This window comes from Microtus oregoni, unplaced genomic scaffold (assembly GCF_018167655.1).
Source record: "Microtus oregoni isolate MIOR12 unplaced genomic scaffold, Mior012 000015F_ref0000493, whole genome shotgun sequence".
Taxonomy (NCBI): Eukaryota; Metazoa; Chordata; class Mammalia; order Rodentia; family Cricetidae; genus Microtus; species Microtus oregoni.
The window spans coordinates 45,490,891-45,507,705 of record NW_024543074.1 but is presented as its reverse complement, the minus strand read 5'-3'; the positions used below and the strand labels follow the sequence as shown (position 1 = coordinate 45,507,705).

At 47.1% G+C, this 16,815-nt stretch overlaps 1 protein-coding gene across 1 annotated transcript in view; it reads left to right on the top strand.

Moving 5' to 3' along the window:
• Positions 1-2,849: 2,849 nt before the first annotated feature.
• Fstl4 (follistatin like 4) overlaps positions 2,850-16,815 on the top strand; it is a 435,031-nt gene continuing 421,065 nt past the window's right edge. The window contains exons 1-2 of the mRNA XM_041664845.1: positions 2,850-3,072; positions 12,790-12,925. Of these exons, the coding sequence (XP_041520779.1) occupies positions 12,800-12,925 (126 nt within the window). The 5' untranslated portion in view covers positions 2,850-3,072; positions 12,790-12,799. The remainder of the gene's footprint in view (positions 3,073-12,789; positions 12,926-16,815) is intronic.

Genomic DNA, 16,815 nt, shown 5'->3' with positions numbered 1-16,815 from the left:
CCCTAGCTTTGACACAAGAGAGGAAAAAGCAGAATTCTGAACGGATGTGGTGTATTTGGCCCACCAAGTCCAAGTGCAGCACAGAAGAAAGACATTGGAGGGTAGCAAGTTGCAGAAGGTTGATCATGGGAGACAAGGAAGGAGGTTGCTTCTGTTTTCCTGCCTTGTCACATGGCTTCCCAGACTGGCTACCTCACCCATAGCGACTGATGGGGACAGTGTGGGACTGGTCTGGAGGAAATGGGGTGTGCCATAGTCTCTGTGGAACCGGAATGAAACTAAAGGCAATGTATACAACCTGGAAAGAGGAGGAGGGGGAGTCTTAAAAGCACAGTGCCAACTGCAGAGCCGGCTCAGCGGAGAGGAACCAGGACCTCTCTTGCAGAGTTTGATTTCTGGGAACCATGCCTGGTGGCTCAAGACCACCTGTGACTCTAGCTCACAGGGGACCTGATGCCCTCTTCTGGCTTCCTTGGGTACCTACACACACGTGGACACCCCCACCCCCAAATATGCATAATGAAAAACAAATCTTTAAAAAATACTGGTAAAGGTTTTTTTTTTTTTTTTTTTTTTTTTTGTCACTGTTAGCTTGGGCTACTGGGCTATATAGTGAGAACCGGTCTCAGAGCATAACAAAACAAGGAATGTTTAGACTTCCTGATCTGTAGAGGAGTATATTAACCACTTTCTTCTGTGTTTCTGGATCTGTATAGCTGAAATGTTCACCAACGACTAAGGCGGAGGGCTAGGGCAGGAATAAAATTTGTGTCCAGAGCCCTTCCACTCCAAACTTACTTTATTGTATGGAATTCCAATTTTACCTTAAAAGACAACAAAACAAAACTTTCCCAAGCACCCTAGTTAGCTAGTGGGAAGCAGTATGTGTGTAAGTTCTGAAACAAGGATGCAGGCCGATTCTGAAACTCTCTGTGGGAAACCTAGCCTAGTTCCCAGTTTGGGGTGTGCTAGTAAACCAAGAACTATGCTGGAAGATGAAAGCCCAGAGCAATTGGAAGAGGTGTCAAAGTGTGGCGTGTGATGCTGCCTCCTGGAGGCCTGTCTGACTTCACCCTTCACACTTCACTCTCTTTCATTCCAAGGTGACTCCTCATCCCACTCTGGGTTTCTGGGTCACCGTGGAGGTCAGCGCCAGGTCTCAGAGAGCGCTCAGCGCACCTGGTTTACAGCAGGTTCATTCCCCCACTTCCTCAGGAAGCATGAAGAAGCCTGGTGTTGTTCAGAACATTAAGTATCACTATTTCTGGTCTATAGTCAGTCTGCTGGCCTTGACTTATATATGACCTCTAGTTATTAAAAAACAGACAAAAGCAAAGCGCCCAAGTTCTGGCTGGAATACTGTACAGTTCCCTCGGCAGCTTGATGCTTAGAAGGGGAATCTGCATTTCTCCCCCACTTCAACTTGGAGAACTGTGTGGTTTCACGTTGTCTGTGGACTTAGAGTGCTAGTCCAGACGGGGCGTAACATCACTTCCCTGCTACCTGTTAGGTCCACGCCTTTCTCAAGATGGAATCTACACCTTCTAGATTTCTAGATTTACTCAGAGAATCCAGCCTCCCGCCATCCTCAGGGATTCATTCATGGATGGCCTTGGCAGAAAATCTGGTCAAATAGGAGAGAGCCTGCTGCTGGCCACAGCCCCAGGGAAAGGAGAACATGGTTGCTTTTTTTTTTTTTTTCTGAATGCAAATCTTGGCGTTCACAGGGCAAGTCACAGCTGCTTAAGAACTGGAAGTCTCCTCGTTTTGCAGCTGGGAAGCAGTTATAACCGGGTCTGAGTTGCCCCACTCGCTGGTCAGTGGTAGAAGGAGGGCTAGATACCAGACCAGAAAACCTGAGCAAGAAAGACTAGTTGGCTCACTCACCTCGGTAACTCCAGCAACCAGTCCAGTGGCTTGTACTCAGTGAAAGGAAAGACTCCACCAGTCCGTTAGTATTTCCCCCACTGCCTTTTATATCTAACTAACCTTGTCTCCAGAAAAGCCCCTTTGCCCCCTCCTGCAAGTCAGGAGAGATCCCAAGGCATGGGGCAGGACACTGTATTCCTAAGTCAAAAAGCCACTGGGCATCCCTACAACCCAGCAGGAGGCCACCCTTGCCTAGTTGCCAGGTGCTGCTTTCTCAAGTGTGAGTTAGATCAAGCGTGACAAAGGTGGATTTTTTGTAACTTATCTGAGCACATAGCAAAAGCTGTGGAGGTTGAAGAGAGAGTTGGAAAAGCCAGGAAGCCGCGCTGTCTCGGGATCGGGAGAGGGGAAAATGATCTTGTTTTAGGAATAAGACACGCTCCCGGCTTGGCAATGGGTCTAGCTTGACAAATGTCACCTGGGAATTTTTAAGAGCCTACAGTTGGGAGTAACGAAAACTTTGCTCTTTTACAGGTAGTTGTTTCTCAACGCAGGGAGGAGTGTCCCCAGAATTTTGCTCCAGGGACAGCTCTCTGATGCAGTGTACCGACCCGCTAGCGCTTCACGAGAAATGGCCGCTGATTGAGAACAATTCTGCTCTTTGAGCAAAGCACAACCTTGGGGGAGGCTGGCCGGAAAAGGAGCTTGGAGGAGAGGAGGGATGAGGAGGAAAAAGGAGGCAGGGGGTTATCACCTGCTGAGCTTCCCGGGAGCCAGGGGAAAGAGAGCCGCCCTGCCCAGGTGGTGCAGGGCGCAGGGAATCCTCGCGCCCCGCGTGCGCGCCGGGCTGCTCCACACCTGCCGCGGGTTCTGACCGACAGGCGGGCAGGCGGGCGGGCGGGCGGCGAGCACAGGTGGCGGCGATTGGGCAGGCGGGGCCCGGAGGGTGACGTCACGGGCTCCGGTCCCGGCGGCAGAAATAGGGCAGCCGCGGCAGCGGTGGCACAGCGGCGGGCGGCGGAGGCTCCGAGAGCTGGAGCTTGGACTGTCTCTAGCACGCCGGGGTACACCAGCCGACAGCCGGAGACGACCCAGCGGAGAACGCGGGGGCCGGGTCGCTGCTGCTGTCGCCGCCACGGGGCGCTCCCTCCCTTCCACCTGAGTCCGGCCACCTGGTCTTCCTCACGGCCCCGGCCGCCGCAGGTAAGCGGGGCGCAGCTCTGGAGCAGATGCGGGTGTCCGAGTCGTGCCACTGCCGCCAGCCCGTCCTGCTGCTGTCAGCCGAGGTCCCGATGCCCGCAGCTCCGCAGCTCGCTGCAGGGCCCGGTGCGGGCGTTCGCTGGTCCTCATTGCCCACGCCTGAAAAGCCAAGTTTGCGCGTCTGGCCGCGGGCACGGGACCGCAGGGCCGGGACTCGGCAGGGCCATCCTGGATGCGCTAGGACTGGAGGCTAAAGCTGGGGCATCTGCGGCTTGACACCCGGACATCAACCGTGCGGAACGGAGCGATTCTTATAGGCGCGCGGGGCGCCACGCAGTACCGCTCCCGCTGAGCCCAAGCTCGCGATCCGCACCGACACCCTGCGGACGCTGCTCTTAGGCTCTGAACCCCGGAATGGCCTCTCTCGTACCTTGGCGAGCTACAGACCCTGGCTCGGACCCGTGCCCTTGGCTCGGATCTAGAGTGCGGGGCGGTCATCCTCTGCACCTCCTTCCCCTCCGCTTTGCGGGGAAACTTGCGTCCCCTTGTCGCAGCCAAAAGATGAGCTGCGCCTCTCCTGGCCCTTGTTTTCCACCACAGTCCCGGTGTAGGGAGCTCGCTGAGGACATCGGGCAGAAATCTGCTCTGGAGACCCCATGTCTTTAATTCTGCGAGGCCACAGTTGTTGCCAGTAAAGGGCTGCTGGAGCCCACTGGGAAGTCTCCAGGGAGCGGTTTGTCCCGAGGACATTCAGGTTGGGGTCTTGGTGCTGAGAGAGATTGTGCTGAGTGGTCTCGCCTCCCCTTCCCCACTTAGCCCCGGTAAAAGAAGAGGGACCATTCCCAAGTTTCGGGGGCGGGGGGGGGGACCTGGGGACCGCAAGCAGAGTGCTGCTCTTGGGGCGCACATCTTCTAGAGTTTGGGTACCACTGCAGCTTTGAGCATTCCCTGCAGCTGACAAAGCCGCTTCCCACTTGGCTTCTCCCATGCCTACCACCTGAGGACTTCGAGTCCTGAAACTCTTGCGAGGGCAGAAACTGACAGCAAGCAGTCTGTAGAGCTTGTGATGCCCTAATTTGGCGAGCACTTGTGCTGTGCTTTGGTCTACTCAGAATTCCCTGGGAGCTGGGCCCTGCTAGGTCTGTATTTGCTCCCAGAACTGGTCCACCTTGCACTGCCCAGAGGACTTCCCTCCCTCCAGATAGCCGGCCCTTGACACTGATGAATAGCGCTTCAGTAGTCTCCTCTCCGCTTCCCTCTAGGTGTCGCTTCTACCGAGGTTTCCATGAGTGAAAAACAGCGGCAGGAGCTTAGTCTGTTGTCTTAGTAAATCTGTGGCAAGCCTGTGCGCCAAGAATTGTTCTAGATACCCCCTATCCGTGAGGTACCCAAATCCACCCCCCTTTTATGCGCCTAACACAGAAATGGGGTAACTGCTAGACAAAACCACGCACAGCAACACCCCTTGCCATTTTTTAAGGGGAAAAAAAATGGGGTCATGAAGAAGACATCGGGACTTTTCCCAGAAAGCCTCCAAGTTATTTTCCTACCCACCAGCCTTTGGTGAAACAAGAGTCATTTTTAACAATCTATTCTCATCCTTGGTACTGGCCAGCATCGTTCTAGTCCCTCTGATTCTGAGGACAGGCTCTGTCTGGTGTGGAAAGCAAATGGGCAAGGGAGTAAGTAGGGCTTGTGTGGTATGAGAGCACCAACAACTCTCCGTCCAACCCTCGAACCCCTAGGTCTTGCAGAACTTAGTCACTTCCAGATTCAGCTTGAACTGAAAGAAAAGGGTCCTCTGGACATGGTGTATTAGCATTCCTAATTATGTTGTCCCGGGGGCTTTTATTTTCCTCTTAGAACTTTTAGGTCACCAACTTTTGTTAATTCCAGAAAGACTTTTAGTTCTTCCTCCCAGAGAGGGGCCAGCTTGTTGCCTTGGGACTAGGTCACTCCCCATGCTTTCTTCTGCTGGGGACTTGTAGGACCTATTAATTTACTGTGGCCTCGTGTGCAGATCTTCTGTTTGACTTCATAGACTTTCCCAAGGACCACCACTGAGCGGTAAAGATTCCCTAAGCCTGCCCTTAATGGCGGCCCGATCTCTGGAGGTATTTTTTTCTCTGCAGGTCCCACCTTCTTGTGTAGCTTATATGTAGTTATTGTTGTTATTCCAAACTTAATAAAATTAGATATTTCAGGAGATTATCTCTCCTGAGGTGTTTTACCTCTTAATACATAACACTAAGGTGTGGGACATCAAATATAATGGAAAAACCACAACTAAAAGAACGTATTAATACAGTATTACCCGAAGGTCAGAAGGATAGGGTGATTAGAAGCCATAGGTGAATGTACAAACTTCCGTTCCAAGATGAACGTCATCAGTTGATACATTGTACCTGGAATAATTTAGGCAGCCAATTCATCCATTGTTGGAAAATATATAGAGTGCGTAGTTAATAGAAAATGCAGTTCAGGCCTGGTTAGAGGCCTCAGAGGGTAAAGGCATTTGCTGTCAGGCCTGGCAGCTGAGTCTGAGCCCTAAGATCCACGTGTGGAAGGAAAGAATGGATTCCTGCCACCTCACTGACTTATACACACACAACAAATAAATAGATAAGCAAATAAACCAATGTATTAAAAACTTCAAAAGAAAATGCAATTCCACTTAATTATGGTGTTAACCTGATAAAGTTACGGGCTTATCTTCTCCAGGTTGATGTTTTAGGGGCAATTTTGGGCAATTTGAAATGCTAAAACACACAGATCAAAACTAGAGTTCTAAATCTCTCAGCAGAAATTGAGTAGTCCCTGGTTTCAGGTTGGGTTTGGTGTGTGCCCCCTCTCCACAACATTTGGGAGGACAACAGGGCTCTGGGGTGCTCCCCGTTGGATTTCTCTTCATTGACTATCAGCAGAACATGGTGTAAAATAAAGTCCAATGCAGGTATCAAGCAAATACTTGGCAATGCAGGTGCCTCCAGGGACCTCATTCCTCTCTTTGAGGCTCTACTGAGTCATCTTTGTAATTTCTAAGCCATTTGTGTGACTAATCTATGGTGACTGGCCTGGTAAGGTTCCTGTGTTCGGGGGGAAAAAAAGGGTCAAGAGAGAAAGAGCTGGTGAACATTGTCTCCGGTGGCCAGCATTCCTGCTCATCTTGATAGGGTTGGTTACAGGAACAGACAAGACTTATCTTTTTTTTTTTTTTTTTTTTTTTTTTTTTTTGGTTTTTCGAGACAGGGTTTCTCTGTGGTTTTGGAGCCTGTCCTGGAACTAGCTCTTGTAGACCAGGCTGGTCTCGAACTCACAAAGATCCGCCTGCCTCTGCCTCCCAAGTGCTGGGATTAAAGGCGTGCACCACCACCGCCCGGCTCTTAAGCCCATCGCCTGCAGAAGACTCTGGTCACGGGTCCTGCACAGTAAATACAGCATACATGTTGGTTTGTGGTCTCTGGGTGGGGCAGATCTTGTTTCTCAAACATGAGTTCATATTAGTTTTAGTCCTTCCCTAATAACTTTAGTTTTTAGTCACAGTTTTTCCAACTTTCTTGAAAAAGCAACTTGGCATTTGGAATGTTACATCACACTAATTTGTCATAGCTCTGTAATTTTGAACACAGAAAGATAGCGCAGACACAAGCCTGTTTTACAACATCAGGAAGTCCTGTGGTTTGCACAGAGAGGCTACAGCACTGACAAGCACAAACACAACCTGCAAGAACACGCAAACCTGAGTGCATTGGGCTATAAGTCTGTAGTAGCGAAAGAACACAGGCGGGTGTACAGGAGGTGGGATGCTGGCCTGAGAGTCTAGGTCTGGGCAGTGCCTTGGCTCCAAACCTTCTGTGACTTAACTAAAGCTACATCTCCTGGCTGTGGGACAATGGTGAGCACCAGGTGGGGACCAGAGGAAACACTGGAGTGCCTCTCTTCAAATGAAGATGTTTTATCTGCTAAGTGATTGATGCCCTGAGTTGTTTGGAAAAAGACGCTGTCTCAGGGACTCCATCCTAGTGGAGTTAGAACCAGTGCTTGGGGTCTATCCAGGACTGGAGGAAAGATACAATAAATGAAGTGTAGTCTCAGAAGGAGGTCTATTCTGGTAAAGAGAATCTGCAACCTTGTGAGTAGCTGATTCCCAGATCTGTAGTGGAGGAACTCTTACTAAAGGCTGGCAAGGCTATTTAAATTGGAGTTGCAATGAGTTCAGTAACAGATTGATGTCCTCAAAGTGACTTGTGCTCCCTGGAGTTGGAGGAGCATCCCTGTCTCCTAGAATTCTGTGTGGTTTTTCTTGGAGAGTGTGCACAGTTGGACCCACTCTGGGATCAGATACAGAAGGGTGACAGCTTGGCTCTTTCCCCTTACTCTGAATCTTTGACCATGGTCAGAGCCCTGACAAGCAAAGGAAGCTGGCTCTGGGCAGCTTTTGGAGCAAGAAGGGACTCCCAGTTTGCTGTGTATAGAGTGACTCTGTCATATAAAAAAGAGCTGCCTACCAAGATTAAATATTGCCAAGGGTGGAGAGGCATTGAGGGACAGGATGTAACAGAACCACCCACCTGCTGACTTACATGCCATGTAGCTTTGACAGGGTACTTACCCTCCCTGTGACCCTGTTGTCTCTGTCAGGAGATGGAGAGGAAGGATAGTCATTGCCTTCCGTAGGGAGTATGATGAGGGTTATGAGTGAATGCCTGTGAAGCAGTTAGAATAGTACCTGACACATGGTAATTGCTAGGTGAGTGTTAACCAAATAGAGAGTCTCTATTTGGTTATTAGACAGATCATCAAAATTGATTTAGACCCAATATTAATTCTTCTTTTTTATTGACTGAGTTGTCATAAAACTCAAGCTGAAATTTTTTAGGCTGTTGCTGTTCTAGATGCAATGAATTGTCAATCACCCTTTGTATAAAATGACATCCAAGACACATCCACAGTGTAAATGAAATCAGCTAGTGGTGGCCAAACTGAGCTGCATTTTATAAAGAAGCTGTGTAGGCTATTTCAGCAGTTGATCTGGCTCACGCGTCTCCCTGTCTTCAAATAAGGTCTTAATAGGGAACCTCAATGCAAGCTGAATAAAGATCAGTATCAGCTCCAGCTCCCGAGGCTGGGGCTGGGGTCTCAGAATCCAGCCGGCTTAATGCTCACCCTTAGGACCTGCCTCTTAAATGATGCTACATCGTACTTGCCAAGACAATAATTGAAATGAATAGATTTTATTTTGATACTATCCATTAATAATAAAACACCATTGGTGTTTTTTAATTACTAATTGGTCTTAGATTACTAAGCAAATTGAAAGTAAGGCGTTAGATTTTGTGGCTTGCATATTTCATAATTCCAGGATTTGACTGACATCTGTACATTGAGAAAGACAGATTTTGATTATCTCTGTTTTTAGTGGGTATGGGCAAGGAGGCATGATAAAGGAGGTAAGTAGACCTTTGAATACAGGCACTTACCTCACAAGCAGTATCTGTTAGAGGACTAAGTACAGGCAAATTTTTAAAAGAATAGAGAGCATAGTCTTTCTCAGTCTAGCTTGAAGTACTATAGTTAGCTCTTAAAATATGCAAAAGTCCGGTAGCTGCCATCTGCAGTCTCTGCAGTGTGGCTCCAAGTTCAAAGAGGATAATTCACGAAGAATTTGGAGTTGCCGTTATTTTTGAAGAAACAAAATGGTTTGAGTATGGGAAATATTCTGTTGTTGCCCCACATGTGGGGATTCTTTTCCTTCCACCATCTCATTCCTCTGAGATCTGTCTGTCCTTTGTATAGGGTAAGGAGCTGCAGGTTGGTGTCACAGGCCTCAAGCTAACAGCCAAAGCCACACTGTGCAAAGTTCTCATCAGGTATGGAGATGGTGACATTCCAATGATAGCTACTGGCCACCTGGATTGCTTTCTCAGTAGCTCAGCTTTGCTGACAGATGTCAAAAAACGAATGGCTAAAGAAATAGAGAAATGAGCTGGACAGTGGTGGCGCACACCTTTAATCCCAGCACTTGTTAGGCAGAGACAGGCGGATCTCTGTGAGTTCAAGGCCAGCTTGGTCTACAGAGTGAGTTCCAGGACAGCCAGGACTTCACAGAGAAATCATGTCATAAAGTTGGGAAGAAGGAAGAAAGGAAGGAAGGGAGGGAGGGAGAAATGGGGTCTCTGGAGGTCTTTCTGAAAGATAACTATCCCTGGTTACCTTGTCATCTCATAAGCCAGAGTGTGGTGTCCCAAGTTTGCCTTGCCTTTTCTTCTCAGTGGGCGTTTATTGTCTCACACATGGGGAGGCAGCCAGAGGAACTGGAACACAGTACAAGTAGGTCTGTTTGGTGACCATGGCCATAGCACTAGTGACCGAGTGACAGCCTTTGTCCCTTGTCTAGGTCAGATTCTCAAACTGTTCCTGATCCCTTTTCGCCTCTTATATAAATTAGATTACAAATCAGATATTTACTGATGATAAATCTTAAAGACTTCTACTTGTTTTGTTTTGCTTTTTGAGACAGTGTTTCAAACCCTGTCTGTCCTGGAACTTGATTTGTAGAACAGCCTGGCCTTGAACTCACAGGTATCTGTCTGCCAAGGGCTGGAATTAAAGGCATGCACCACTACCATCCGACTGACTTTTACTTAGACCCCAAAGCTACAGAGAAACCCTGTCTCAAAAAAACTAACTAACTAAATAAATAAATAAAATTTATTGATTGATTGATTGTGTGTGTGTGTGTGTGTGTGTGTGTGTGTGTGTACACTAGAGAGGAAGTACCTCCCACCCCATTGCAGGCTAGAGGCATTAGACCCCCTAGAGCTTGAGGAGGCTGGCATGGATACTGGGAATCAAACTTGGGTCCTCTGCAAGAGCAGTTTAGAGCAGTATGTTCTCTTAACCACTGCACCATGTCTCCAGCCCCCAAGAAATGTATTTTAAAACAATTCTTTAGTATGTATGTACTTTTACCATTCGTTAAAGATGAAAGTAAATTTGCATGTTCATGAGATGATGTGCATAAGGAATTAAATTTTGGCATACGTTTGATACTGCGGGAGGAAGAGCATCTTTGGTGTTTCTCGGAGCTGATTAATATTTTGATTTTATAATTGTCAGTATTGAACACTGTGTCACTTAAATACACAGTACAAAATGGCAGAAGGGTGTTGAGGACCATTTCAGAAACGGTTGGAAATTCTGTCCTGCTCCTGAGCCAAAATTCATTTAACAAGTTTTATGGAATTCCAGCCAGTAACTCAAATAGCAATTTTAAAAATCAAACATTCTTACACAATGCCATCCAAATATATATACTCATTTGATACTTACATGCTGAGGAATGACAGTAGGAAAATATTAAAAGACTTTGTCTTCTATAATCAAACCATTATGTTTCCATAAGAGCGAGAAAAACTTTGCTCAGTGAAACCTGTGGTTCGGAGCATTCAGTAGCCTTGGCCCTGAGCCCTGGTGTTTCAGGCAGCATTTGGTGGTAGTGTGTTTGGTCACACGGCATGTGTGAGGTAAAGCCTGGTGTGCTTGGAGCCAAGACTGCCATGAGGTGGTCAGACTTAGCATGGGTAAGCATTGCCAGAGCCCTGTGGATTCGTTGTACATTTGCTTTCTAATTAATTGTTGGTTCTGTATTTTACTGTTTACTATATTTTACCATTGTCCAGTTTGTAACAACCCCCACAGGAGAAACTGTACCCTCTGAAGTTGTGATTCCCAGTTGAAAAGGCTGAGGTCCAGAGTCAGAAGTTATCCAAGGCTGTTGATTTGAGTATAGGGATGGGACTCTTCAAGCTACAAGGTATCTCAAGCCCCCAAGTTTTTTAATCAGATGAGGGCTGTAGCCCAGTCCCCAGGCCAGGTCTTTTGGGGTGCTGGCCTCTAAAGAGTGCTACATGTCTCCTTCTCTGGGCAAGGTCACAGTATGGCATGGAGAGCCTGTAATTAAATATCATCGAAATTATGGCTATCATATACTTACAGTGGAAACTTTATTTAAAAAGTAAGCAGATGGGCCAGCAAGATGGCTTAGCACCTGTCACCAAGCTTGGTGACCTGATCCATGTGGATCCACGTGGGAAAGGGACAGAAATGACCTCTGACAAGTTGTCCTCTGACCTCCAGCATATCCCCCACAACACAAACACACACAGAGACACACACAATCATACACAGACACACACAGATACACAAACACACATAGAGACACATACACAAACACACGCAAACACACACACACAAACACACAGAGACACAGACACACAGAGACACAAACACACACAGACACACACACACACGCCACCCTAATAAAATTTTTAAAAAGTGCAGCCACTAAGACACCTGGAGCAGCCTATCCTCACTCCATCAGCCCAGTACCTTAGCACATGAAGTTTCTCTTTCTCTCTCTCTCTGTCTCTCTTTTTATTGCAACAGGGTTTCTCTGTGTAACTGCTCTGGCTGTCCTGGAACTCCTCTGTAGAACTAGATTGGCCTAGAACTCCAGAGCTCCACCTTCCTCTGCTTCCTGAGCGCTGGGATTAAAGGTGTGTGCCACCAGCAGCAGAACACATGAGGTTTCTCAACCACTGCTCATGCCCAAGCCCCAGTGTCTCATCTGTGAGGGTCTTATACCTTTGGTTACCTTGAATTGTCTCTTTGTTTCATTCTAGGACTTTAGATACTAATGTTACCAGGAGAGTGTCGGGAAACAACTTCCAGGTTATTGGGGTTTAATTAGCATTGGCTGCTCAGATTCTGCTGTAAAAACTAAACTACTCTAGACCTTATGCTATTTTGAAGCTCATCATTTTGTAAAAGGAGGTGTAAGATATAGAGCAGTTGCTACACCCTTAATATTATTCCTCATCAACATTTCTCTAACCCTGTTTGTTTATTTAGTATGTGTATATGTGGGGATATGTGTGCCATGGAAGACGACTTGCAGGAGTCAGCTTTAGGGGATCAGACTTAGGTCATCAGGCTTTTCCTAAGCTTATGTGCCGAGCTCCAAATGATTTCTCAGGAGACTGAGGCATGTATGTGCCCAATAGCTGTGACTCGGCTGACTCATTCTGGTTGTCCTTGTAGATGTGGCGGTTGGTGGCAGTTCAGGTGGGACACTAATGGCTTACATTTGTAGAGTTCTGCTATGTGCATGACACCAACTAATTCAGTTCTCAGAGCACCCCCCCCATGAGGTCTGTAATACCGTGCCCATTTAGAGACAGTGTACTGAGGCCCAGAAATAATGCTACTTCTCCCAAGTAAAACAGAAGGGTTTGTACTGTATTTTATGCTTAAATTAATATGATTCTTTGTGTGTGTGTGTGTGTGCACTGTTGTCCACGTGTGTGGTTGCGTGTGCATATGGGAGCCAGAATTCAACCTTGACTGTGGTTCCTTACCAACCATCCTTCTTGGTTTTTGTGAGAAAGTGTTTTTCTTACTGATCCACGCTCACCGATTAGGTGGTGCTGGCTGGCCAGTGAGTCTCTAGGATCTGCCTTTCTCTTCCTCTCCAGCCCTGGGATTAGAGATCCAGACTGTCATTCTCAGCTTTTTATGGGGGTCCTGGGCTAACACTCGGTCCCCATGTTTGTATGGTAAGCACTTTACAAACCAAGGTTAACTTGATTCTGTATGTCCATCACCTCCCCTGTGACTTCCTACTGCTTCCCTGCTGAACCTTTGTTATTTTCCCAACAGGCTGGACAAAATGAAACCAGGAGGCTTCTGGCCACATCTCGCCCTGCTTGGGGTCTCCCTGCCAGCTGTGCTGGGATGGATGGACCTCGGAGCCAGCAGAAGCCCCAATGTGGTTCTGAGAGAGTCCCAGGCAGAGGTACGGTCTGCGTACAGGTTGCTTTTCAACATTATAGTGTCTGATTTCTCTCCCATCTGTAGATCAGTTGTACCACTGTGTAAATTTAAATTGCACTCCAATTGTGGTGAGGGACGAGAGGAGGCAACAGGCATTGTCGTCACGGGTGGGCCGTGGTCCCGGAATCTCTCACTAGTGAGAGCACGTCCCTATACTATGCTTTCCCACTGTGCATTTATCCACACAGACCCTTCTAGGACTGACGCTTCTGTGTACTTAATAAAACCCCCCGACTTCTGACTAATTGGTGGAGCACAGCCATAAGAACTGATGAAGTGTTTTAATGACAAAATATTCTTAGGGTGTATAGATAAAAAAGAATCAAGCTTGGAAGGGATTGGCGAGCTGAGGTCCCGAGGGAGACAGCTTTAATGAACAGATAAGAGTGATTAATGGCATGCTAGGTGTATAAAAACACTTCTAAAGAGCCTGGAAAACTTACTCTCAGAAACCTCCCCAGAGGGCCTGGATGTACCGCTAAGTTCTTAGTGATCTCTAGTCTTAAGTATCCCACGCCAGCGCTACTCAAGGTAGCAGCTTCAGTGAGTTTGGGGTGGCCTTGTGGATTTAGGGTGCATATGGGATGCAGGTTATCTTCAGAAAATGCATTGTGAAAGGGCTGAACTTTGAGAGTACCCCTTCATTAGAAGCACCTGGGAGTTTCCTCTTTGCCTTGAGGAGCTGAGCCCTTATCGGGGCTCTCCCAGGCGTCCCCACTTCCATTGTCTTACACTGATATGTGCCCGGTCCTTTTCTCTGTACCTGTGTCTGTGTTCCTGGAGAAGGAGAAATCAAAATTACCAGAAAAAGTCAACATACTCGGAGAGCAGATAAGGGACACACGCAGTGTGTGTTAGGATTAATGCATTATTTGATCAAACGGCCCAGAGTTCTCTCTCATTGTTCCTTAATTGTCATGCGATCCCAAACCTGCAAGTCTTATTCTTCAGGGAGTTTTGGAAGTAATTTAATGCATACTTCTGCTGCTGAAGTTGGTGCCGTGTGCTTTTGTCTCCAGTCGATGATTAAATAGAAACATTATCACTTCTGTCTAAATCTATGAAGGACATACCTTAATGTTGCTTTGAAAGCGTATAATGGCAGCTGCCACTGGGCTGGCGAGAGCCACATTTCCCATGTGGAAAGGGCTTCGTTTTTGTATGCACATCCCTAGGGGAAACCACTGCTTAAGGCCTATAGATCCATCCTTGAATATTTAATAGGAAAGCAAACAGGCAGGCCTTACAGGTAGCTTACGCTCCTGAAAGTGGGGGGCTCCTTGGCCTTCTTTGGTGAATCACTTATTTCAATTAAGAGGCAGGCTAATTAAAGTGGGATTTAGCTGGTGGTAAATGGGAGGCAAGTTAACGTCACCTAGAGCCTCCTGTGTGAGCGCTTAACACCTCAGCTTTGTGTAACAACGGGGAGGCAGGTGCTGAGCATAGGAGGAAGGCCTCTCTTTGTTTGTCTGCCCACCCCCATCTTCCCCACAGCTCCAGCTCCGTCTCCTATCTGAGTCCAGGAATGTCACTGACTGCTTCAGGGAGGAGGGGATGAGGGCAGGTACAGCTGGCCTTCGGGCACACCTCTCAGCTGTAGCTCTGTTTTCTGCTGTGCCTTAGCTCATTGAGCCTGCACCTAGCTCTGATTAATGAGGCGGTCAGGCTGTGAATGGGCGAGTCCACAGAAGCTGAGGGTGGATTTGGTCAGTGTTTAGCTAGCAGGAGCAGAGCATTCGCTGCAGTGGAGGTGCTCGCTGACTTTGGTCATGGTCTGGATGCCCCCCAACCTCTGGTATGTGCGTATTTGGATGCCTGTTCATACAGTATGCCAAGGCCAGAGTGGGATGTCCTCCTCTATCACAGGTCCACCGAGCCTGGAGATAGCAGTTTTTCAACTGGGCTAGCTGGCCAGCAAGCCCCAGGTATTCTCAGGCTTGCATTGCAAATGTTCTTTCCTACTGAATTGTCTCCCTAGCCCAGCAGCTCTCAATCTGTGGGTCACACCCCCTTTGGGGGGGTTGGAGGATTGGATGACCCTTTCACAGCAAAATTATAGCTATGAAGTAGCAAGGAAAATAATGTTATGTTTGGGGGTCACCACAACACGAGAAACTGTATTAAAGGGTTGTGGCATTAGGAAGGTTGAGAACCACTGCTCTAACCGAAGCTCTTGTTCTTACTCCTTCTTAGACCACTATTAATCACATATGGGCTGGCTTTTTGAATCTTTAAAAGAAAGATTGATTTGCTCATTTTTATTTATTTGTGTGTGAGTGTGTGTGTCAGAGGGGAGGTGAGTTTAAGTGTACCACATGCATTCTAGCCTAACAGAGGCCAGAGAGCATCAGATCACCTAGAGTAATGTGGGTGCTGGAAACTGACCCCAGGTGTGGTGGTTTGAATAGGTATGGCCCCCATAGATTCTAGTGTTTGACTGCTTGCCCCATAGGGAGTGGCGCTATTAGAAGGTGTGTGACTGTGTTGCTTATAAGAGTTGCCAAGGTCATGGTGTCTCTTCATAGTAATAGAAACCCTAAGACACCAGGTCCTCTGCAAGAGTAGCACCTGCTCTTAAACCTGGAGCCTTCTCGCTAGCCCCTTATTGGTTCTTATCTTTTTTCTTACTTAGATGCTTTTATTTTGCACATAGATGAAGCTGATCTTGTTTATCTTTCTCTCCCTTTCAGTGTCTTATTATGAGCAAAATGGAGGCTGAGTATTTTTTTAAGTCAATCAAAACTTGATGCAAAATCCAAAGGGTGGGTGGCCTTTCTACCCACAGACATGTCTGTATATGGTGGGACAGTAAACAGTGTGCCCTGGTAGCTGGGAGTGGCTTGCAGTTCTGAGCTTACATTTTACTGACTGATATCAAGATTGCCCTTGAGGATCATGGCTTCAGGATCAAAGTTTCTTCTTTGAACTGTAGCTAATCATATATTCATAACTCACTGTCCAAGCTGTACTGAGGTCTTCTAGAATTTTCCTCAGGTAGTCTTGTTTCTAGGAAGAATCTTTAAACCAAGAGAGATTTCTGAGATTCTAAAATAAGTGAAAATCAGACAAAACAATTTTTTCTTCTGTATACATTCGTGTGTGTGTGTGTGTGTGTGTGTGTGTGTGTGTGTGGTCTATCAGTCAGTGTTGGGTGTCTTTATCATTCTCCATCTTATGTTTTGAGGTAGGGTTTTTCATTGGCCAGCTCACCCATCCCAGCATGGGGATTGCAAATACACTTACTGTTTTTTACCCATGCTTGTGAGACATGCAGCTGGCCAGGAGGCACCTGTCTAATAAGACCTGCCCAGCACTTTATATGAATGCTGGGATCCAAAACCAGAACCTTATGCTTTGGCAGCAAGTGCTTTACCCCCTCACCCATCTCTCTAGCTCCAGCAAAATGACTTTTTGATAAATATTAGAATGGTTTTCTGGGTCTTTTCTCCCTGGCAGCGGTGTGTCCAAAGATTATCAAGGTTTTCTAGGTACTCGGGAAGCATTGATAAGGGTTGACTTGCCTTTAAAGTTATTACAACAATTACTTCATTCTCCTAAGAGCAAATGAAGATTAAATGACCAACGGATGTGCATGTGCATACAAACACGTATTTTGAAAGCAATTAGAACCAATATGAATTTTAGTAAATTATTGTTTCTTGTACAAAGACTGGAGTTAAAATAGCTTCCGGGAGTTTACCGTTTTACAGATGTGGATTAGAAATGCAGCTGCCGGGTGTGCTGCTTTATAACAGCTGAGGAGCAGGATGTGGCCTGGAATGCCAATGAAAGAAACAGTTCTGGGGTGGAATTCACTGAAATCTTAAAATATTATTTCATTGTCTCTCAGAT